The sequence below is a fragment of the Cryptococcus neoformans genome (assembly GCF_000091045.1).
Source record: "Cryptococcus neoformans var. neoformans JEC21 chromosome 7 sequence".
Taxonomy (NCBI): Eukaryota; Fungi; Basidiomycota; class Tremellomycetes; order Tremellales; family Cryptococcaceae; genus Cryptococcus; species Cryptococcus deneoformans.
In genome coordinates, this window is record NC_006692.1 from 502,221 (window position 1) to 517,220 (window position 15,000).

At 50.1% G+C, this 15,000-nt stretch overlaps 7 protein-coding genes across 8 annotated transcripts in view; 4 read left to right on the forward strand and 3 right to left on the reverse strand.

The window, feature by feature from the left end:
• CNG01770 (transcriptional activator, putative) overlaps positions 1-743 on the reverse strand; it is a 2,452-nt gene extending 1,709 nt beyond the window's left edge. The window contains exon 1 of the mRNA XM_024657536.1: positions 1-743. This exon is cut by the window's left edge and continues 119 nt beyond it. Coding sequence (XP_024513217.1) covers positions 1-535 — 535 coding nt within the window. The 5' untranslated portion in view covers positions 536-743.
• A 609-nt stretch (positions 744-1,352) lies between these two features.
• On the forward strand, positions 1,353-3,328 carry CNG01780 (conserved hypothetical protein). Its single transcript, XM_571909.2, has 3 exons — positions 1,353-1,448; positions 1,571-1,930; positions 2,051-3,328. Exons 2-3 carry the CDS (start codon positions 1,754-1,756, stop codon positions 3,158-3,160), a joined length of 1,287 nt encoding a protein of 428 aa, XP_571909.1. The 5' UTR covers positions 1,353-1,448; positions 1,571-1,753; the 3' UTR covers positions 3,161-3,328.
• On the reverse strand, positions 3,289-7,555 carry CNG01790 (hypothetical protein). 2 transcript variants are annotated; one of them, XM_024657537.1, is made up of 4 exons: positions 5,685-7,555; positions 4,690-5,620; positions 4,251-4,622; positions 3,289-4,190 (listed from the first exon to the last, which is right to left on the reverse strand). In XM_024657537.1, exons 1-4 carry the CDS (start codon positions 6,767-6,769, stop codon positions 3,426-3,428), a joined length of 3,153 nt encoding a protein of 1,050 aa, XP_024513218.1. In that variant the 5' UTR covers positions 6,770-7,555; the 3' UTR covers positions 3,289-3,425. The 2 variants fall into 2 exon arrangements, with proteins under 2 accessions (XP_024513218.1, XP_024514538.1); XM_024658615.1 differs by lacking the exon at positions 5,685-7,555 and having other exon boundaries at positions 4,690-5,664.
• A 175-nt stretch (positions 7,556-7,730) lies between these two features.
• Positions 7,731-8,926, forward strand: CNG01800 (mitochondrion protein, putative). Its single transcript, XM_571915.2, has 5 exons — positions 7,731-7,957; positions 8,012-8,140; positions 8,196-8,275; positions 8,337-8,568; positions 8,624-8,926. Exons 1-5 carry the CDS (start codon positions 7,754-7,756, stop codon positions 8,858-8,860), a joined length of 882 nt encoding a protein of 293 aa, XP_571915.1. The 5' UTR covers positions 7,731-7,753; the 3' UTR covers positions 8,861-8,926.
• Positions 8,927-9,113: 187 nt separating this feature from the next.
• Positions 9,114-11,589, forward strand: CNG01810 (expressed protein). The gene is made up of 6 exons (XM_024657538.1): positions 9,114-9,527; positions 9,593-10,264; positions 10,331-10,670; positions 10,735-10,935; positions 11,000-11,135; positions 11,220-11,589. The coding sequence occupies exons 1-6, from the start codon at positions 9,154-9,156 to the stop codon at positions 11,459-11,461; spliced, it is 1,965 nt and encodes a 654-aa protein (XP_024513219.1). The 5' UTR covers positions 9,114-9,153; the 3' UTR covers positions 11,462-11,589.
• Positions 11,499-14,305, reverse strand: CNG01820 (hypothetical protein). The gene is made up of 6 exons (XM_571919.2): positions 13,887-14,305; positions 13,570-13,768; positions 13,314-13,507; positions 13,134-13,262; positions 11,904-13,081; positions 11,499-11,843 (listed from the first exon to the last, which is right to left on the reverse strand). Exons 1-6 carry the CDS (start codon positions 13,944-13,946, stop codon positions 11,705-11,707), a joined length of 1,899 nt encoding a protein of 632 aa, XP_571919.1. The 5' UTR covers positions 13,947-14,305; the 3' UTR covers positions 11,499-11,704.
• Positions 14,306-14,795: 490 nt separating this feature from the next.
• CNG01830 (oxidoreductase, putative) overlaps positions 14,796-15,000 on the forward strand; it is a 1,811-nt gene continuing 1,606 nt past the window's right edge. Inside the window, exon 1 of the mRNA XM_571921.2 lies at positions 14,796-15,000. This exon is cut by the window's right edge and continues 2 nt beyond it. Coding sequence (XP_571921.1) covers positions 14,967-15,000 — 34 coding nt within the window. The 5' untranslated portion in view covers positions 14,796-14,966.

The following is a 15,000-nucleotide window of genomic DNA, read 5'->3' on the forward strand; positions in this document are numbered from 1 at the left end:
CCGGTGAGTCGGCCGCAGCAGGAGTAGATACATCTTCCTTTTTTATCATTTCGTTTTCGTCTCTAACAGGCGCAGGTGCAAACTCGGGAACTGTTCCATCCACAATCTCTATATCCTCATCCTTCACCATCGTGGGAGGGGAACAAACGGAGACATTGAGTGGCTGTCCTGAAGGTTCGTTCTCCGTACCGTTGATGGGCCCTATGGTAGCAGCGGGAAGGACGTTGAGCACCTCAGCCGGCTCGGGTGCGGCGATGATATCAGGTTTCGCGGATGATTGTTTTGGGGAGGGCACAGAGGGAGTGAGGGCTTTTGCTGGTGGCTGTTCTGTAGCAGAAGGTGATTCTCCCTCCTGTGAAGGATTTGGCACTGGTGAGGCTTGTCGTGAAACAATTTGTTCTGCTGATTCCTCTCCGTTGTCTAATTTTCTCCTCTTACTTTCCCGTTCTTCGTGACCCAAGTCATTTTGTTCCAGCTCGGATGTCTGTAGCTTGGCCCCGCTATCCTCCTCTCTGTTTTCTCCAGCTTCGGACATTGTGGATGTCACAAACGCCTTTTTGCGAAACGATTTCGCTGTCGCGTTGTTGATAAGACAAGGGCAAAGCGTCAACCAAGCAGCTAGACAGTCCGTAAGGGTAGCTGCAAGGTGACAGTCTGCAAGCGGTGAGGATATCGCTGTGCCGATAGTTCCTCTCACTGATTATGAGGTCGAAGCTAGCAATACCAGGTATATCTCGCGAGTGTTTTTCTATGAATGTAGAGAGATGCCAAAATGCCAGTCGATTTCGATTAGCTGTCAGCACTCCGCCAAGGTGGAGGTCCCCAGTTCCCAAATCCAAAAACTTCAAATTGGGCTTAAGAGCCCTGAAAGGCGCGTCTGTTCTTGGGATCACATCCCACTTTTTTGTCTTCTTGAAACGTCGTATGCTGCTGCTCCTTCTTGGTTAATGTAGATTGATTTCGTTGGACGACAGGGTCCTGGTCTTCTGCAGTCTTTCCCAGGACCTCGAATGAAGTTGAGCACGTTTTCGAGCCGTTTTTTTCGAATACAATACAACAATGGTGGTGGCATATCCAACAAATAAATGATCGGCCTTGATTGCGGAGAAGGTGATCACTAGGCACTTTTTGCGCAACGGTGAGGCCGTGGGACTTCGGTTTTTGCAAAGAGGGCTGGCGACAAGGAATCTTGGTGAAAGCACAGGGAAAGCGATATGCATGAGGGCAGTACGAGGCGTGCATGAGCAGGATTCAGGAATCGCGACAATTTGTCCCTTTTTTTTCACGCGTCGCACCTGCCCTCCTTTTTGCACACACCCATCGACTTTTGTCGCCTGATAGCCTTTTTTACAAGTATTCTATCTTTTGACTTCTTTCTTTTTTCTTTCTTTTGCCACATCTTCAATCCCTTTTCACCCCTTCGACAACCTCCAACTCTCAGCGCGCAGGTATGTCCTCGTCCCCGACACGTCCTACTCTGTCCACTGCCTCTGAGGGATATCGCCCACGCGACTCTACGCCATGACCGTTCTGATCGCTGACGCCCCGCACCCTTTCGTTCAACAACCAGGTCGCAGCAACCCTTTTTCGCTTCTAGAAAGCCCACCACATTCCTTCACAGACATATCTCTTTGTCTTTTCTTTGCGAGAACATTTACAGCGGTACTTTAACTCTGACGACTTGACGACAAATTTACGACCAATCACGAAAGTCGCCTTCTTCTGATCATCAGTGTAATTGATTCATTATACAATGCCTTCCACTCTTGCACTATTCACATCGCTTCTCGCCGCCTCAGGTGCCCTTGCGCACCTCCAGCTCGCCTGGCCCTACGCCCTTCATAGCACTCTGGACCCCGAGACCCCGGAAGAAATCAAAGATTACTCTATGACCAGTCCTTTGCTCACCGACGGAACCTATCCTTGCAAAGTGAGTTACATTTGATCGCCATCGATAAAGCAAAGGATTTCCTTCTGCGTCGATTGGCAGATCTGCCTTTGCAGAAGACATCAGAGAATCACTGCTGACCCTTTCAATCTTTTCTGATAGGGCTTCATCAACAGTCCTGAATCAAACATGTACTCGAGGGTGACATGGGACGCCGGGTCCACTGTCAATTACACCATTGCGGGTACTGCCACACATGGCGGTGGTTCGTGTCAAATGTCCATGTCATATGACAACGGTACTACCTGGAATGTCATTCAGTCTTGGATGGGTGGTTGCCCTATCGATGCCATGACTGCTGAGGTTACCATTCCCACCGACGCTCCTTCTGGTTACGCCCTTTTTGCTTGGGGATGGTTCAACCTTGAAGGCAACCGTGAAATGTACCACAACTGTGCACCTGTTACCATTGCCAACGGCGGATCTGGTCTTAACGATGATGACTACCCTACTCCTTTCGTCGCTAATGCCGGTGTCAACGACTGTGTGACCATTGAAAACGTTGCTGTCGTTTTCCCCAACCCCGGCAAGAATGTCAAATATGGTGCTAGCTATGCGACTTCGCAGCCCACAGAACCTGCTGGTTACACTGGCACCAACTGTGTTGGGCCTGGTGCCTCCAGCAGCACCAGCTCTTCAGGTTCGAATAGCTCCCAGCCTGCCACTTCTATCTCTGCTGCCGCCATTGCCACCTCTTCTGCCAATCCCGCTGCGTCAGCTTCTGCTGTTGATTCACCTGCTGATGTCTCTGTGGGCACCGGCGCTCAAACATCTATTGCTGCCGCTACGGTCTCGACTGCCGACGTTATTGGCAACATCGCGGCTTCGTCAGCCTCGCTTTCTCCCGCTGTTGCCGTTGCCTCCTCATCTCCCAAGTCTTGCAAGCGTAAGCGATCCAAGGCTGGCAACAAAAAGCCTTTTCTTTCTCGACATGAGCGTCACGTCCCGCGTCAGCCTGGTTCTTCTGGCCGATACGCTGCTAGCAAAGCCTCTCACCCCCAATCTGCTTCCAAGCGAGACGGTATCAAGCGGGTGGCGGCAAGCATGGCTACTCATCCCCAAGCTGCCGCCAAGCGTGACGGAGCTATTCACCATCGGGCTGTTGTCAAGCGAGAGGAAGCACCAAAGAGGTTTGCAGCTAGCAAGGCCACGCACCCAAGAGATGTCAAGAGAGGGTTCATGGGAAGATTGTTCTTTGGTGAAAGCTCATGAGAAAGGTGGAGACTCAGACTTTGAAAGATTAGCTTGGAAGCTAAGAGTGTATTTTGCGGAGCATTGACTACCCTGCGTGTACATAGGTTTATCTGTATTGCCGAGCATCGCTGTGCGATGCTCTGTAGGATGATTTCATGCATCATGCCAGTCATGACCAATCTTTGGCACGTAATCAATTGTACATATTAATTCACGCAACGAGAACACTATCATAAGGATCATGGCTACTCATCCATCCTTTTTCACGACGAAGATGCACAGTTTATACAGATTCCCAATACCCATTCCTTTCCCTCTTTCTCTCTCGCAACATGCACATTAGATCCCCTAGTCTGTCAACTTCATCCTTTTTCAATCCACCCCGGCCCATTTCTGTTTGTACACTTTGCCACATCTCACCAAGCATCGCGTCTATTATCGTATCTCTCCTCCCTTTCCACCTGCCTCCTCCTGTAGCATGCCGCGAGGCAGACGCGGACTGAAGACGAGCTCGAGGAACAGTATTTGCTCGTTCTTCAAGCGGTTTAGAGAGGTCTACAGACTCCCCAAAGAATTGAGGCAGTTTACCGGTCCGTCTTTTTCTCGCAGTTCGAGATTGAGGATCAGGTTTATTCAGCTCTTCATCCTCCTTGTGCTGCTGCTGCACCGCGGATTCTGTCCCCAGCGGATCGGATTGCGACAAGTCATACACATCCCCGGTATCTCGTCGATTACCAACAGGGGGTTCCAAGCCAGGAGAAAAAGGAGGAGTCCCAGTCCGGCGACCCGGCGACGACGCGCTCGTTCGTAAATGATGATCCGGTTCTGGCTGATCGTCGAGCAAAGGGAAGCAATAATGGAGGCTGTCCATCACTTGGGCAAGCTTGGGTTGGTCATGGTCGATGAGGTAGAGCAGGCCTTGGAGAGAAGTGGAATAGGATTCGTATAGGAGGGAAAGACGTTTGTTGCTGGGGTCGCTGGAAAGTGGGTCTCGAAACGATGAAGAAGATGGGATATACGTCCTTGACGGAGGCTTATCGCCGAGCACCTGAAAATGTCGATCAATTTAGCTTCTCTTCTTCTGTTTGGCACGCAGCATAGACCTTACGTGTTCTAGCTTTGCAACCCTTTTCTTCGCAAACGACTTTTCCTCCTTTGACATTTTCTTTTCCTCTCCCAGATCCATAAAGCTGGCTCCTCCATCGTCAGACGCGAGGGATCTCCCCTCGGAAACAGCTATACTCCCATTCCCCATTCGTTTATGCAAATTCCTTAGCCGTGACCATCGATTCCCGCTCGAGGCTTCGTCAAAGGTCATGAAAGATTGGTCGGAAGGAGAACCTGCACATGGGGAAGCGGTTTCAGCCGAGGTTCGATCAGAAACACGGCGCTTGTCAGGGGTGTGCGAGGTGTGGGGGTCAATGTGAGAGGCCGGATTGACCACTTCTGGAGGAATAGGAACTCCTAACATTCGATGAAGCTACGTATCAAATATCGGCACCTTGCACTTTTCACCGCCCATATTTTATTTTATTACTCTTACGTACCTTGGCGAGCTGCTGCCGCCTAGTCTTTTTCCCTTCATCGCCTTCATTCTCAGCTGGCCATTGACTATCCGCATTGGTACTATTCGCGCTCGTTGGACTGACTGTATCCGATCCTGGTTCTGCTCTATTCACACTGGCTTTCATGCCAGATTCACCATGCGTGACAGTCTCTGTAACCCTCATCTGGCGGGAGACATACACTTTCAGATTGTCTCCTTCAGGTTTCCTGCTAGTCAAGTTTAACGCTGCCAACGTCTTTTGCGCCAACGACTTGCCCTTGCCTTCTCCACGTATTTCACCATTCTCTCCCTTCACCCTTTGAACCAAACAATCTTCCCTCTCCCACTCTGGAACTCTTTTTCTCCAATCTGCAGGTGGACTATCAGGCCACCCCTCTTTCACTTGGGTATCAAACTCCTTTACAGAGTGGAGCGGGTCAACGACATGCTGTGAGATTTGTGATTCTGATAAAGTCTCACCGAGGAGAGCTTCCAATTTGCGTGTGCGGCGGATGAGGATAGTACGCTGAGAAGGGCTGAGGGTGGAGCTCGTGCTGGGAGCTTGGTTGACCGATGGGAATGGTGGAAGACTAGGACGAGAGATCGAGATTGTACTTTGAGTGAGATGCGGTTGGGTAGGGAGCGGTGGTAGCGATTGTTTGAGTAGTGGACGGTGTTCGAGATTGACGCTATCAGTAAAAGAGGTGTGCAAGCTGGGAAGGGAATCGATAGATGCTGATTTTTGGAGTGGGAGAATGTGAGAGTGAGAGGCAGAACGGTTTGTGGTGCTGACAGGCGAGTTGAGGGCTTCGGCGTAGGTAAGGCCCTGTCGGACCGAGTTGATGGATTTTGTAGGCGATGATGTATGCAAAAGGTTGGCAGGAACCGATGGAGAATGTTTGTGGTTTCTGGGCGGTGGAACAGGACCGTTACTGCTGCCATCAAAAGGGATCAGCATTGGTCCCCAAAAAAAATCAGGACAGGATGGATACTTGCGTCTGTTTAACAGGCCCGTCGAAAGCCTTTCGTAAAGTCGCGCGGTTCAATTCCATTGTCATCCGCGCATACTCTGCACCTTCACCCAACATCTGATCGACTTTACTCTTCCTAAACTCTTTCTTGCTCTTTTTCATCTTGTCCTCTAGGTCATCATTGAGATCTACAGCTGATTCAAACCCAAAGCCAGAGGTGGGAGCAGGTGAAGACGCGGGAGCAATCCGGCGCTGATTACATTTACTCTGTCTCCTCAGGTAATCTTCAATTTGACTCTCACTCTCCGGTTCCCTGTGATCAGCTCTATCACTAGGGGAGGTCATCCCCATAGCCCGTCTGCTTGCCACTGCAGCCGTATCATCCGCCGCTTTGGGTGTAGTGAATGTCTGAGGAGACGTCGACGTCGCGGAATATGACAATGGTCTGCGCTTAGTTTGGTTGGCAGCTCGAGGAATATCATAGATATTGCTCGCTATATGTCTTTCAGGAGAGGCGTTGCTGCTATTAATGGAGTAGATGGATGGATACTTGCCGTTCTTGGGACCAAAAGTTCCCGCACTGGAACGTTTACGATCTTTCTCGGGAATGTCACGAGGTTGTGAATGGACAGTCTCTTGCTGCTCCTGGCTATGGGTACTCGAAGGGGCTTCTGGGATAGAAGTCAGGCCTCTAGCAGCTTCTTGGTTCTGCATGACTGGCTGAAGTGCCTGGCCACGCTTGAAGATGGTGGGCAGTATGGCGAGGTCATTCACATCTGGCACAGTGCTCCCTGCGGAAAAGTCGGAATAATAAGTAGACCTTGCCTCCATCCGACGCCCTTCGCTGTCCCCTGGGGAATGGGAAGCCGGGAAATGAAGCTCTGTCGGGGCGTAGGTGTCTACAGTCGATGGTGTGTTATGGGACCAGCGCCAGAAGGATTCGCCAGCTACAGGACGAGAGGGTGAAGTGGGTTTGCGCGTGGGACGGTCTATGATGAGCTCTTGCTGGGCGTCGGGGGCGAGTCTTGGGGGTCTTGTGGGAGGAGATGGGAGAGAATGATGAGAATGAGAATTTGAAGATAAACTCCCGCTCACGATTCCCGAAGCCATCTTTGATGATGATGATGTTGATGATAAAGTTCCTGGACCCTTGATCCCGAATGCCTTGGAAACCAACCTAGGGAAACCTTGTTCTTCGCCTACTGGTCTCGCACTGTATCTGAATGTACAAAGATCCAAGACGTCTACCCAATCAGCGCTGCTTCTCGCAATTGTATACGCCGTTGCAACCCTTGTGGTGACCCACCACCGTGTGTGAATGTAGCCAAGGAGCTTGTCGTCTGATGGGTCGTGAACACCGGGGTATTACTGTTGCTCGGTGATGAACTTCCGGGACTACGATAGGAGCGTAAGAAACTCCGAAAGGGTCTGCAAGAGGCAAGACAAGTGGTGTGCCGTACCAAAATGCAAGAAGGACATGGCCCGTGGGGATATATAGCATGGGACCAAATTTCAGTTCAAGGTGGGTGAGTGCACCGGAGGGATGCGCGGAAGCAAGGGTGCCAGTGCCCGTGAGGCCATTGTTCTTGTCTGTCGAGAGCCCAGGTCCGGAGATTCGCCAAAGGGAGATTGTCATTACTTGTGTACGGAAGGTTATTCGCTCGCATGCACTCTCTCGTACACTACCGAGCCACTGCAGTATTGCCTATTGCATCGCATGCTTACTATTCGTCCGCCTATGGGGCGGTCGAGATATACAGAGTGGGCAGAGATGTGTGCATAGAACTGTGATTGGGGTGGACCATAGAGTGGTGCTCGAGGACCAAGAATGCGTTGTCCCTGCGCAATGCAGTCAGCGGCCTGTGCGTCCTTCTTCCTTGCCACTCACCTCTTCTTCCTCACTGTGTGAGAACATGAGACCTCGCCCCTTCTGAAACACACCCGGGCCTCCTTAGGAACCATCTGCACAGGAACACTTACGTAAATTGGCACAGAGAGAGCGCACATGTCCGCTCGGAATGATCGTCACCAGCACGGGGAGTGGCCGACTTTTCCTCCAACTCGTCCAACAAAACCGCCAGCCAACTGCGCGCCATGTCCTTCTTCCGCCCGGTGGTCTCTTCGGCGTCTTTCACCTCCAGTCCCTCCCGCCATGTCGCTCCCAGAGCAGTCCGGCAGTGCCGCTGCCTCTCCACTACTTCCATCACGCTTTCAGGCCACAACAGATGGTCCAAGATCAGACATCGCAAAGGTGCTGCCGATCAGCAGCGGGGTGCCCTCTTTGCAAAGCTCAGTAGAGTAGGTGTGGACTAATCCAAAGGCACCGGATTGGAAAATTAATCGTGGAACTAGGAAATAATGGTCTCAATGCGTCCACCTGCATCTGCAGACCCTGCGCTCAACTCGAGATTAGCTACTGCTTTACAACGCGCCAAAGAACAAGGCCTGACAAAACAAGGAATTGAGAATGCCATGTCTAGAGTAAGTGCCTTTGGAGGAAAAAAAAAGCGCGATACATGAGCTTATATCTCTTTAGGCAAGAGCAGTGGCAGAAGGGTCAGGACAAAATGTCATGTACGAAGCTGTAGCTTCAGGAGGCAAAGTTGCTTTCATGATGTAAGCTTCTTTCTATCACTAAGCTAACCACCAAAGCTCATACCATGCTGGTTGCATTCAGCGAATGCGTTACCCAAAATTCCGCTCGACTCGTCAAACGTGTCAAGGAGTTACTTTCCAAGAACGGAGCTCGTATTTCCCCAGTATCATTTTTATTCGAGAAAAAGGGATCCATCACTCTTACGCCTAATGATGAAGATGCAGGATACGAGCATTTGTTCGACCTTGCAGTCGAGGCCGGGGCTGAGGATGTCAAAGAAATAGAGGGTGAAGATGGAAGCGTCGAGTTTGAGGTGATTAATGCTCCTCTTCATCGACCTATCAGAAATGCTAACCTGCTGCTAAAAGGTTATCACCACTCCATCAGACCTTTCATCTATAACATCAACTCTTCAATCAAACCCCGCCTATTCTTTACAATCATCCGACCTCGTGTTTCTCCCGAATGATCCATTAAAAGTCCTCGAACAAGGTGAAGACGGCGAGGGTATAACGGAAGAGACGATGGAAAGCGTGATGAGACTGGTAGATATCTTGGAGGAGGAGAATGAAGTGGTCAAGGTCTGGACAAATTTGGACGAGTAAACGTCTTAGTTAGAGACATACCGAGCATAAGATACCTGCATGTATAACACCTTTCTTGTATCCCACTGGCTGTCCCGGACTTTCCGGCTGAAGTCTATGCATGTTGATGTATTATTGAAAACTAAACTCTCGAATAATCATCTCCAGACGATTTGTTTTCGTCCGGCTATCGACTGCGTGCCTGGGAGACGTGACGCTCTGAAATCTCTCGCTTTTCCGATCTTTGTTCATCTTCCATCTTCTTTTCTACATTCTCACACTTGTCTTTCCAATCTCACACTTGTCTTTCCAAAATGGCCCAGCCTTCTCCCTCGGCGATACTCGGCCAGCAGCCCTTCCCCATAGACCCCGCTCCAGCTCCAGCCCAGCCAAATCCCATACCCACTTCCACCCCTACCCTCCTCACGTATCTCCACGCCCTCCTCGATGTTCGTCAGTCACAGAACCTCACGCTACCTTACCTTCAACCATTCGCACCTTTATCCTCTAGGCCTCTACCACGGATGAACAATAATGGACAGCGAGGAGACGGGGGAAAGGGCAAGGAGAAGGTGAAGAGTGATTTGGACGTCATCCGGGAACTGAGAGAGTCTGTGGCTTCATGGAGAGGTGTGCTAACCAAAGAAAACCAAGAAGGTGGAAGATTAACCACAGCTCTGAAAGAAGTGTTCGTCTTAAAGACCTTTTTTTCCGGTCCTCACTCACCTCCTCATGCTGAGACCAACGCTGTAGGATCACCCACCAATCAGCCCTCCTCTCTTCTGCAGCCGCGCTCCTTCCCCAAGCCTCCTCATCCACCAAACCTTTATTCCTCTCATCCCACCTCCTCTCCCAACCAACCAAACTTCTCCAATCCATTGCATCGGCTGTCAGCCTCCAGACGTTTTTGGAAGACTCTCAATTCGGACTCCAACAGAGCAGTTTAGCTATCGCTGGTGAGAGATTGGTCGTTGATGTGGATCTGGGAGTGGATCTTGGCGGAGAAGAGGACGAGTCGAGGATGGGGACTCCAATGGGTACTCCGCGGCCCTACACCCCCGTCCCTGGTGCCATGCCCACCAGCGCACTCACGCAAAATTCAGACGAAAGAGGAAAAGTGAAGCTGCTAAAGCTCGTCGCTTCTCACGTTACTCCATCCGGAGGAACAGGCCAGTGTGAATGGGTTAGGAAAGTGCTGAACGAGCTAGTCAATGACTACTTGGCATTGTGGAATGCTCCAGTCCTCGAGGAAGGGTATAGCCTCGAAAAAGGTTTATGGGAGAGAGAAGAAACGGCACGCAGACTGGAGCAAGAGTTTGCGGATTTAAAGTGGTTTGATGATGTGGCAGGAGATGAATCGGTGGATTGGTTTGAAGAACTGGAGAAAATAACGGGAACTGTGGAAAGACTCGTGGCTGAAACTAGGTATGTTTCTCTCAATATATTTCCAAAAGGGTCCAAGATGTATAACGACAACGAAAAAAAAAACAGTGAGCAGAGGCTCTATCCGACAGACAAGCATTCAGTCTTCCCAACCTTTAGACTTCTCCCTTCATCTTCTATAGGAACCAATCCCATATGGCGTATCCGGCCGGCAAAGTCCTCCAACGAATCTGTTCCTACCATCTCATCGATCCACAGCACGAAAAGTGACGTTGGAGGAGCCGGAGATCTCGATATGGAAGAACAGTGGCTAGAGACTGATTGGGTGATAGAATGCATAGAGGAGAATGGGATTGCAGGAGTTGTTGTCAGCAGAAATTGGCTCATTGATAGTGGGCACGAAGAAAAGCAGCAAGTCAGTGGTACGATTAGGCTGGAAAATCTTCTTGTAAGTGTGCTATCGAAAGGCGATGAAGGCGGGGAAAAAATGGTTTCTGAAACCACCAAAACAGTACCACCCGTTCCAGCAACCAACGTTCCTTGCTATCCCACAACAACAACCATTCCCTTATACCGCACCCTTCATTCATTCATCCAAAGATGGGAATGGGTTAGATCAGCACTGGTCAATCGCTCAGCCTGGGCCTCTAGGATGGGTGGTCGGTCGTATCGGAATGGGTAGAAATTTAAAAGGTCTCTATGGAACGATAAAAGTATGTCTGTTGGCTACTGTCAAAAGACTGTTGCGGAATGTCCAAGCTGACAGCAGCACTACAGGCTTTGAGAAAACAGCTCGTTCTGAATCAGATGTTTGCGAGTGTCTTCAAGTCTGAAGCCTTGACAACATATGAGAACGGGAACGGGGAGGAGGGTCACGATGAGGATGACGATATGGACGATGATTGGTTCTCTGGTAAGTCTTTTTTGTTTTTGTTTTTTGTGCATTAGCCTTCCTCCACGACACGCATCATGGATGACTGATTTTCTGTCGGCACAGGTCCCCCTAAGGCTGTCCCATGTTCCGCCACCCTCCATCAAAATTCAATTAGCATTACCATTCCCTTGCTTGACCACGAAGGGAAATGTGAACACCTGGAAATCATCGCGAAAGCGAGCGACGAGGGTCCGGGGTATACAAACGTAGAGTACAAGGGTGGGAAAATTGACGAGTCAGAAGCAGATAGGGATCTCGTTAGTCTAGTAAGAAAGGTTCTGGAGCAAAGGACCAAACAGTCATAAAAGTTGGCTCCTGGAGCAATCATCAAAGACAAATATCGCCATGCTATAATGCATTTGAATCTGCCTACATGCTACGATAAATGATCTACTATTACACAAAGATTATGCAAAGAAAATATCGACACTAAAAGCCCAATTTAAAATAACTACTGTTCCAATCGACGTGTAGAAGTAGAACGTTCTGCTCTCTTCCTTTTCACATGATTGTATTGACAACGCACACATAATTTTCCCCCTGGCATCTTACATCTTCCCAGATATCCCATAACTATCCTTGGTCACACTCTCCCCCCTGGACGGCGTGTTTCCCTGTTCGCGCTTCTTCCTCGGTTTCTGTTTTCCGTCACGCTTCGCAACCTGCCTTGCCATTCGCAGACCGCATCTGAAGCAAAGATCAGCCTTTGTAAAAATCCCCCTCCCCCCCAAAAGTCAGTGAACTCACGCATTACACAGATCCTTCACGCCGTTTGTGTTTTTCCTCCATTCAGGCGATTCTTTCGTGCCGCACATCACGCAGGCCTCAACATCTCCTGGTGGCCTTACAAGAGGCCTCGTGCTACTTTTTCCAGAAGACTGAGGTGGTGCACCACTCTGTACGGCGCGAGCTATAGATCCCTTCAAAGATTGGGAATGAATAGGTCGCTGGCCAGTAGCGGAAGATGTTGAGGAAGATGATTGAATAGAAGCCATTTGAGCAGCTGAAGATACTGATGTAGATGACTGAGTCTGTGAAGAAACGGCAGAATAGAGGGGATTGCCATACTCTGAAGAGGAGTAGAAGGATGATGAGGGGGCGTTTGTAGAATACGTAGCCCCAGACGATGCCGCATGAGACCCGTCTGCTTGATGCTCTTGATGTTGACTCATGTTAGAAACAGCCTGTGACCCAGGCTCATGCACTGCCATACCGAGATTGCCTAGCTCATACGCGACACTACTATCCCAATCGTCATTGCCGCTGCCTTGCCTGGTGCGCAAAAGACTTGAGTCTGTCGACCAGTCAATGGCCGAGTGTTGCGGTTGCGCGGCTTCTGACTGTGAATGCCTTTGAGCCAACGCGTGCTGCAACTGATTTTGCGCCTCAGTATGACGGTTAGGGGCGTTTGATGAGTGCTCGCTTGCGGCAGGATCCATTTTATCTCCGACAGATTGGTGGGTATGACCTTTTCTCCAATCGTTGGCCTGCATAGCATAGTTGTTCTGATTTCTCGGCAATTCATACGCTTTTATCGTCTGAAAGCATGCAAAGATCAACCTGCCGTAGGGAATAAAGACACTTGCCACTGTTCGATGGAGACCTTCAGTCGTCACAAGATGATGAGCACCATATCGCGTTGTGCAATTTGTGCGTAGTTCCCCAGGACCGGCTTTGAGCTGAGAAGGATCCATGTCGACATGCTTCATCATATCACAGTATTCTGAAGCGTCATAAAGGCCATCTGGACCAGCTGGAACACCAGCAGGACGTGCAGGTGGCCAGGAAAATATCAACTGGGTAGGCGCGTAAGTCATGTGGTCAGGAGGAAGCAGGTGCAGCTGAAAGACTCGAGCTGGTGGACGGTGGGTGCTGGGTGCAATAGGAATGTTGTAAGTGACATTGCGACAGAGGGCCCCGATTTGCTGCACAAACATGAATTCAGAACTCTTGCAGCTGACAGAAAAGAGCGCTCACATCATCACCCATGAACTTGGTACCACACCAATTTGACCACTCCTCGTTGGCTCGTTTAGGGTCGTTGTTGGCGACTGGATCTTTGTCTTTGATGGGATGGAAGAAGGCCAGCAAGAGGCCCGTGGCGACCTATGCAAATGGTGAGCTTGCTTGCAATGAGTGGCTGGCTGGTGGGCTTACCCAGTTGAGTACGAGGTCCAATATTATATATTCGTTATCCTCGACGATGGCGTCTGCATCCGCCGGAATCTCGTTTTCCTCTGGAGGGCATCCAAGGAGGGTCCTAATCTGAGACAATCTCGCAAATCGCACACGAGTCACACTCCCTTGCAAGTCGTCTGCACTGATCGCACCCAGCAGGTCCTTCCTCGCCTCTACCGCAGCACATCAGCCCGTACTCATTTTAACCACGTAGGCAAAAACAGCTGCCACTCACGTTCTCGTTCATGGGGGTGTATAAACTCCAATACACTCCTGGCCATCATTGAGCCTTTCTGTTTCGAGAGGTGAGCGTCCAGGATGGGGTCGAAATGGACAAATTCGAGCTCCAGCTGCGGTACGGTGATGCCGGGGTCAGGATTAGGATCGTAGCGGGGCTTGAGCAGGGCCCAGTAACAGCGTACTGCCCCCACTCTCTGGACGGTCATGATCAGCAAATAAAATGAGGAGATGGAGACAGGAGGGTAATGTTGTGTAAAATTGGGCAGCGGAGGGAGGGAACGTGCACTTCGCGCAAAACAAAACACCACTTACTGGTATGCCAGGGATCCCGCTTGACTGCGATGAACTAGACGAAGCAGACATCTCTCGCATCCTATAGTTCTCCTTATCTCCCCGTGAATCTTGGTGTGCAATTTGTCGCCGGATACGGATGTTTATTGGACAATTAAGGTAATCAGATGTCGATAAATAATCGACAACTGATCTGCGATCTGCCGATATAACTTTCGATCGCGCTGCGAAGCCCTGGGTGCCGTTGTTCCGGGAAAGAAATCAGTCGATGTGGTGAGCTTGAATGATCCGTCTTCGTTCTTGTGTGATAGTGCTGTGATGGTCGTGGATGTATATTTGACAGGGTTTACTTGGACGAGGAAGTCATTTCGTCGCCTGCTCGATTCGACGCCTCCTCTGACAAGTGGCTGGCTGACTGGGCTGTAATGGACGTCGCTTTGTACCGGCCGAGGCCCAATTTCTTTACCGAATGTTGAGCTTCATCTAATATTTCGGGCCGACTCGGGTTTATCCAAAATTTTGAAGTGATATTTCATTTGTTGACCCATAAACTCCGGTCTTTCCGGCGGGTCTTATTTCCAGTTTGGGGTAAAAACTATTTTCGGGAGGAACAGCGATCACAGGCGGGCGCAACTCGCTATTCATATAGCGGGGAGCACAAAAAAGAGACGAGTGCCTGATGGTTGACAGTATGCGTGCCTTTTTTAAGGTGATATGGAAGGCGTGCAAAATGATAAAGAAAGTGGAGGGACGGTGGAGGGGCGGTGGAGGGACGGTGGAGGGACGGTGGAGGTGATTGTGGAGGTTGAAGATAGGAAGCTGGAGCGCAGTACGTATCTTCATAGTGATACGGTGTTGCGTACTTCGTATCGCGTGTTCTCGCTGTTCTGTTTATGAATGTGAAAAGGGGTCAGCATACTGAGTGGAGCGCCCTCGGCCTCGGTGACCTAAACTTGATAAGCACACCTATATATATACCGTAAGTCTCATCTTCCCGCTTTCCGTCACATTTAATCTTCAAGTCATCGCAACACACACAGGTAACCCGGATAATAATTAATAAAAGCGGGAGGCTCACTTTAAGCTGATTATCAAAAAGAAATGCCAACTGTACTCCTCACAGGTATCACGGGAT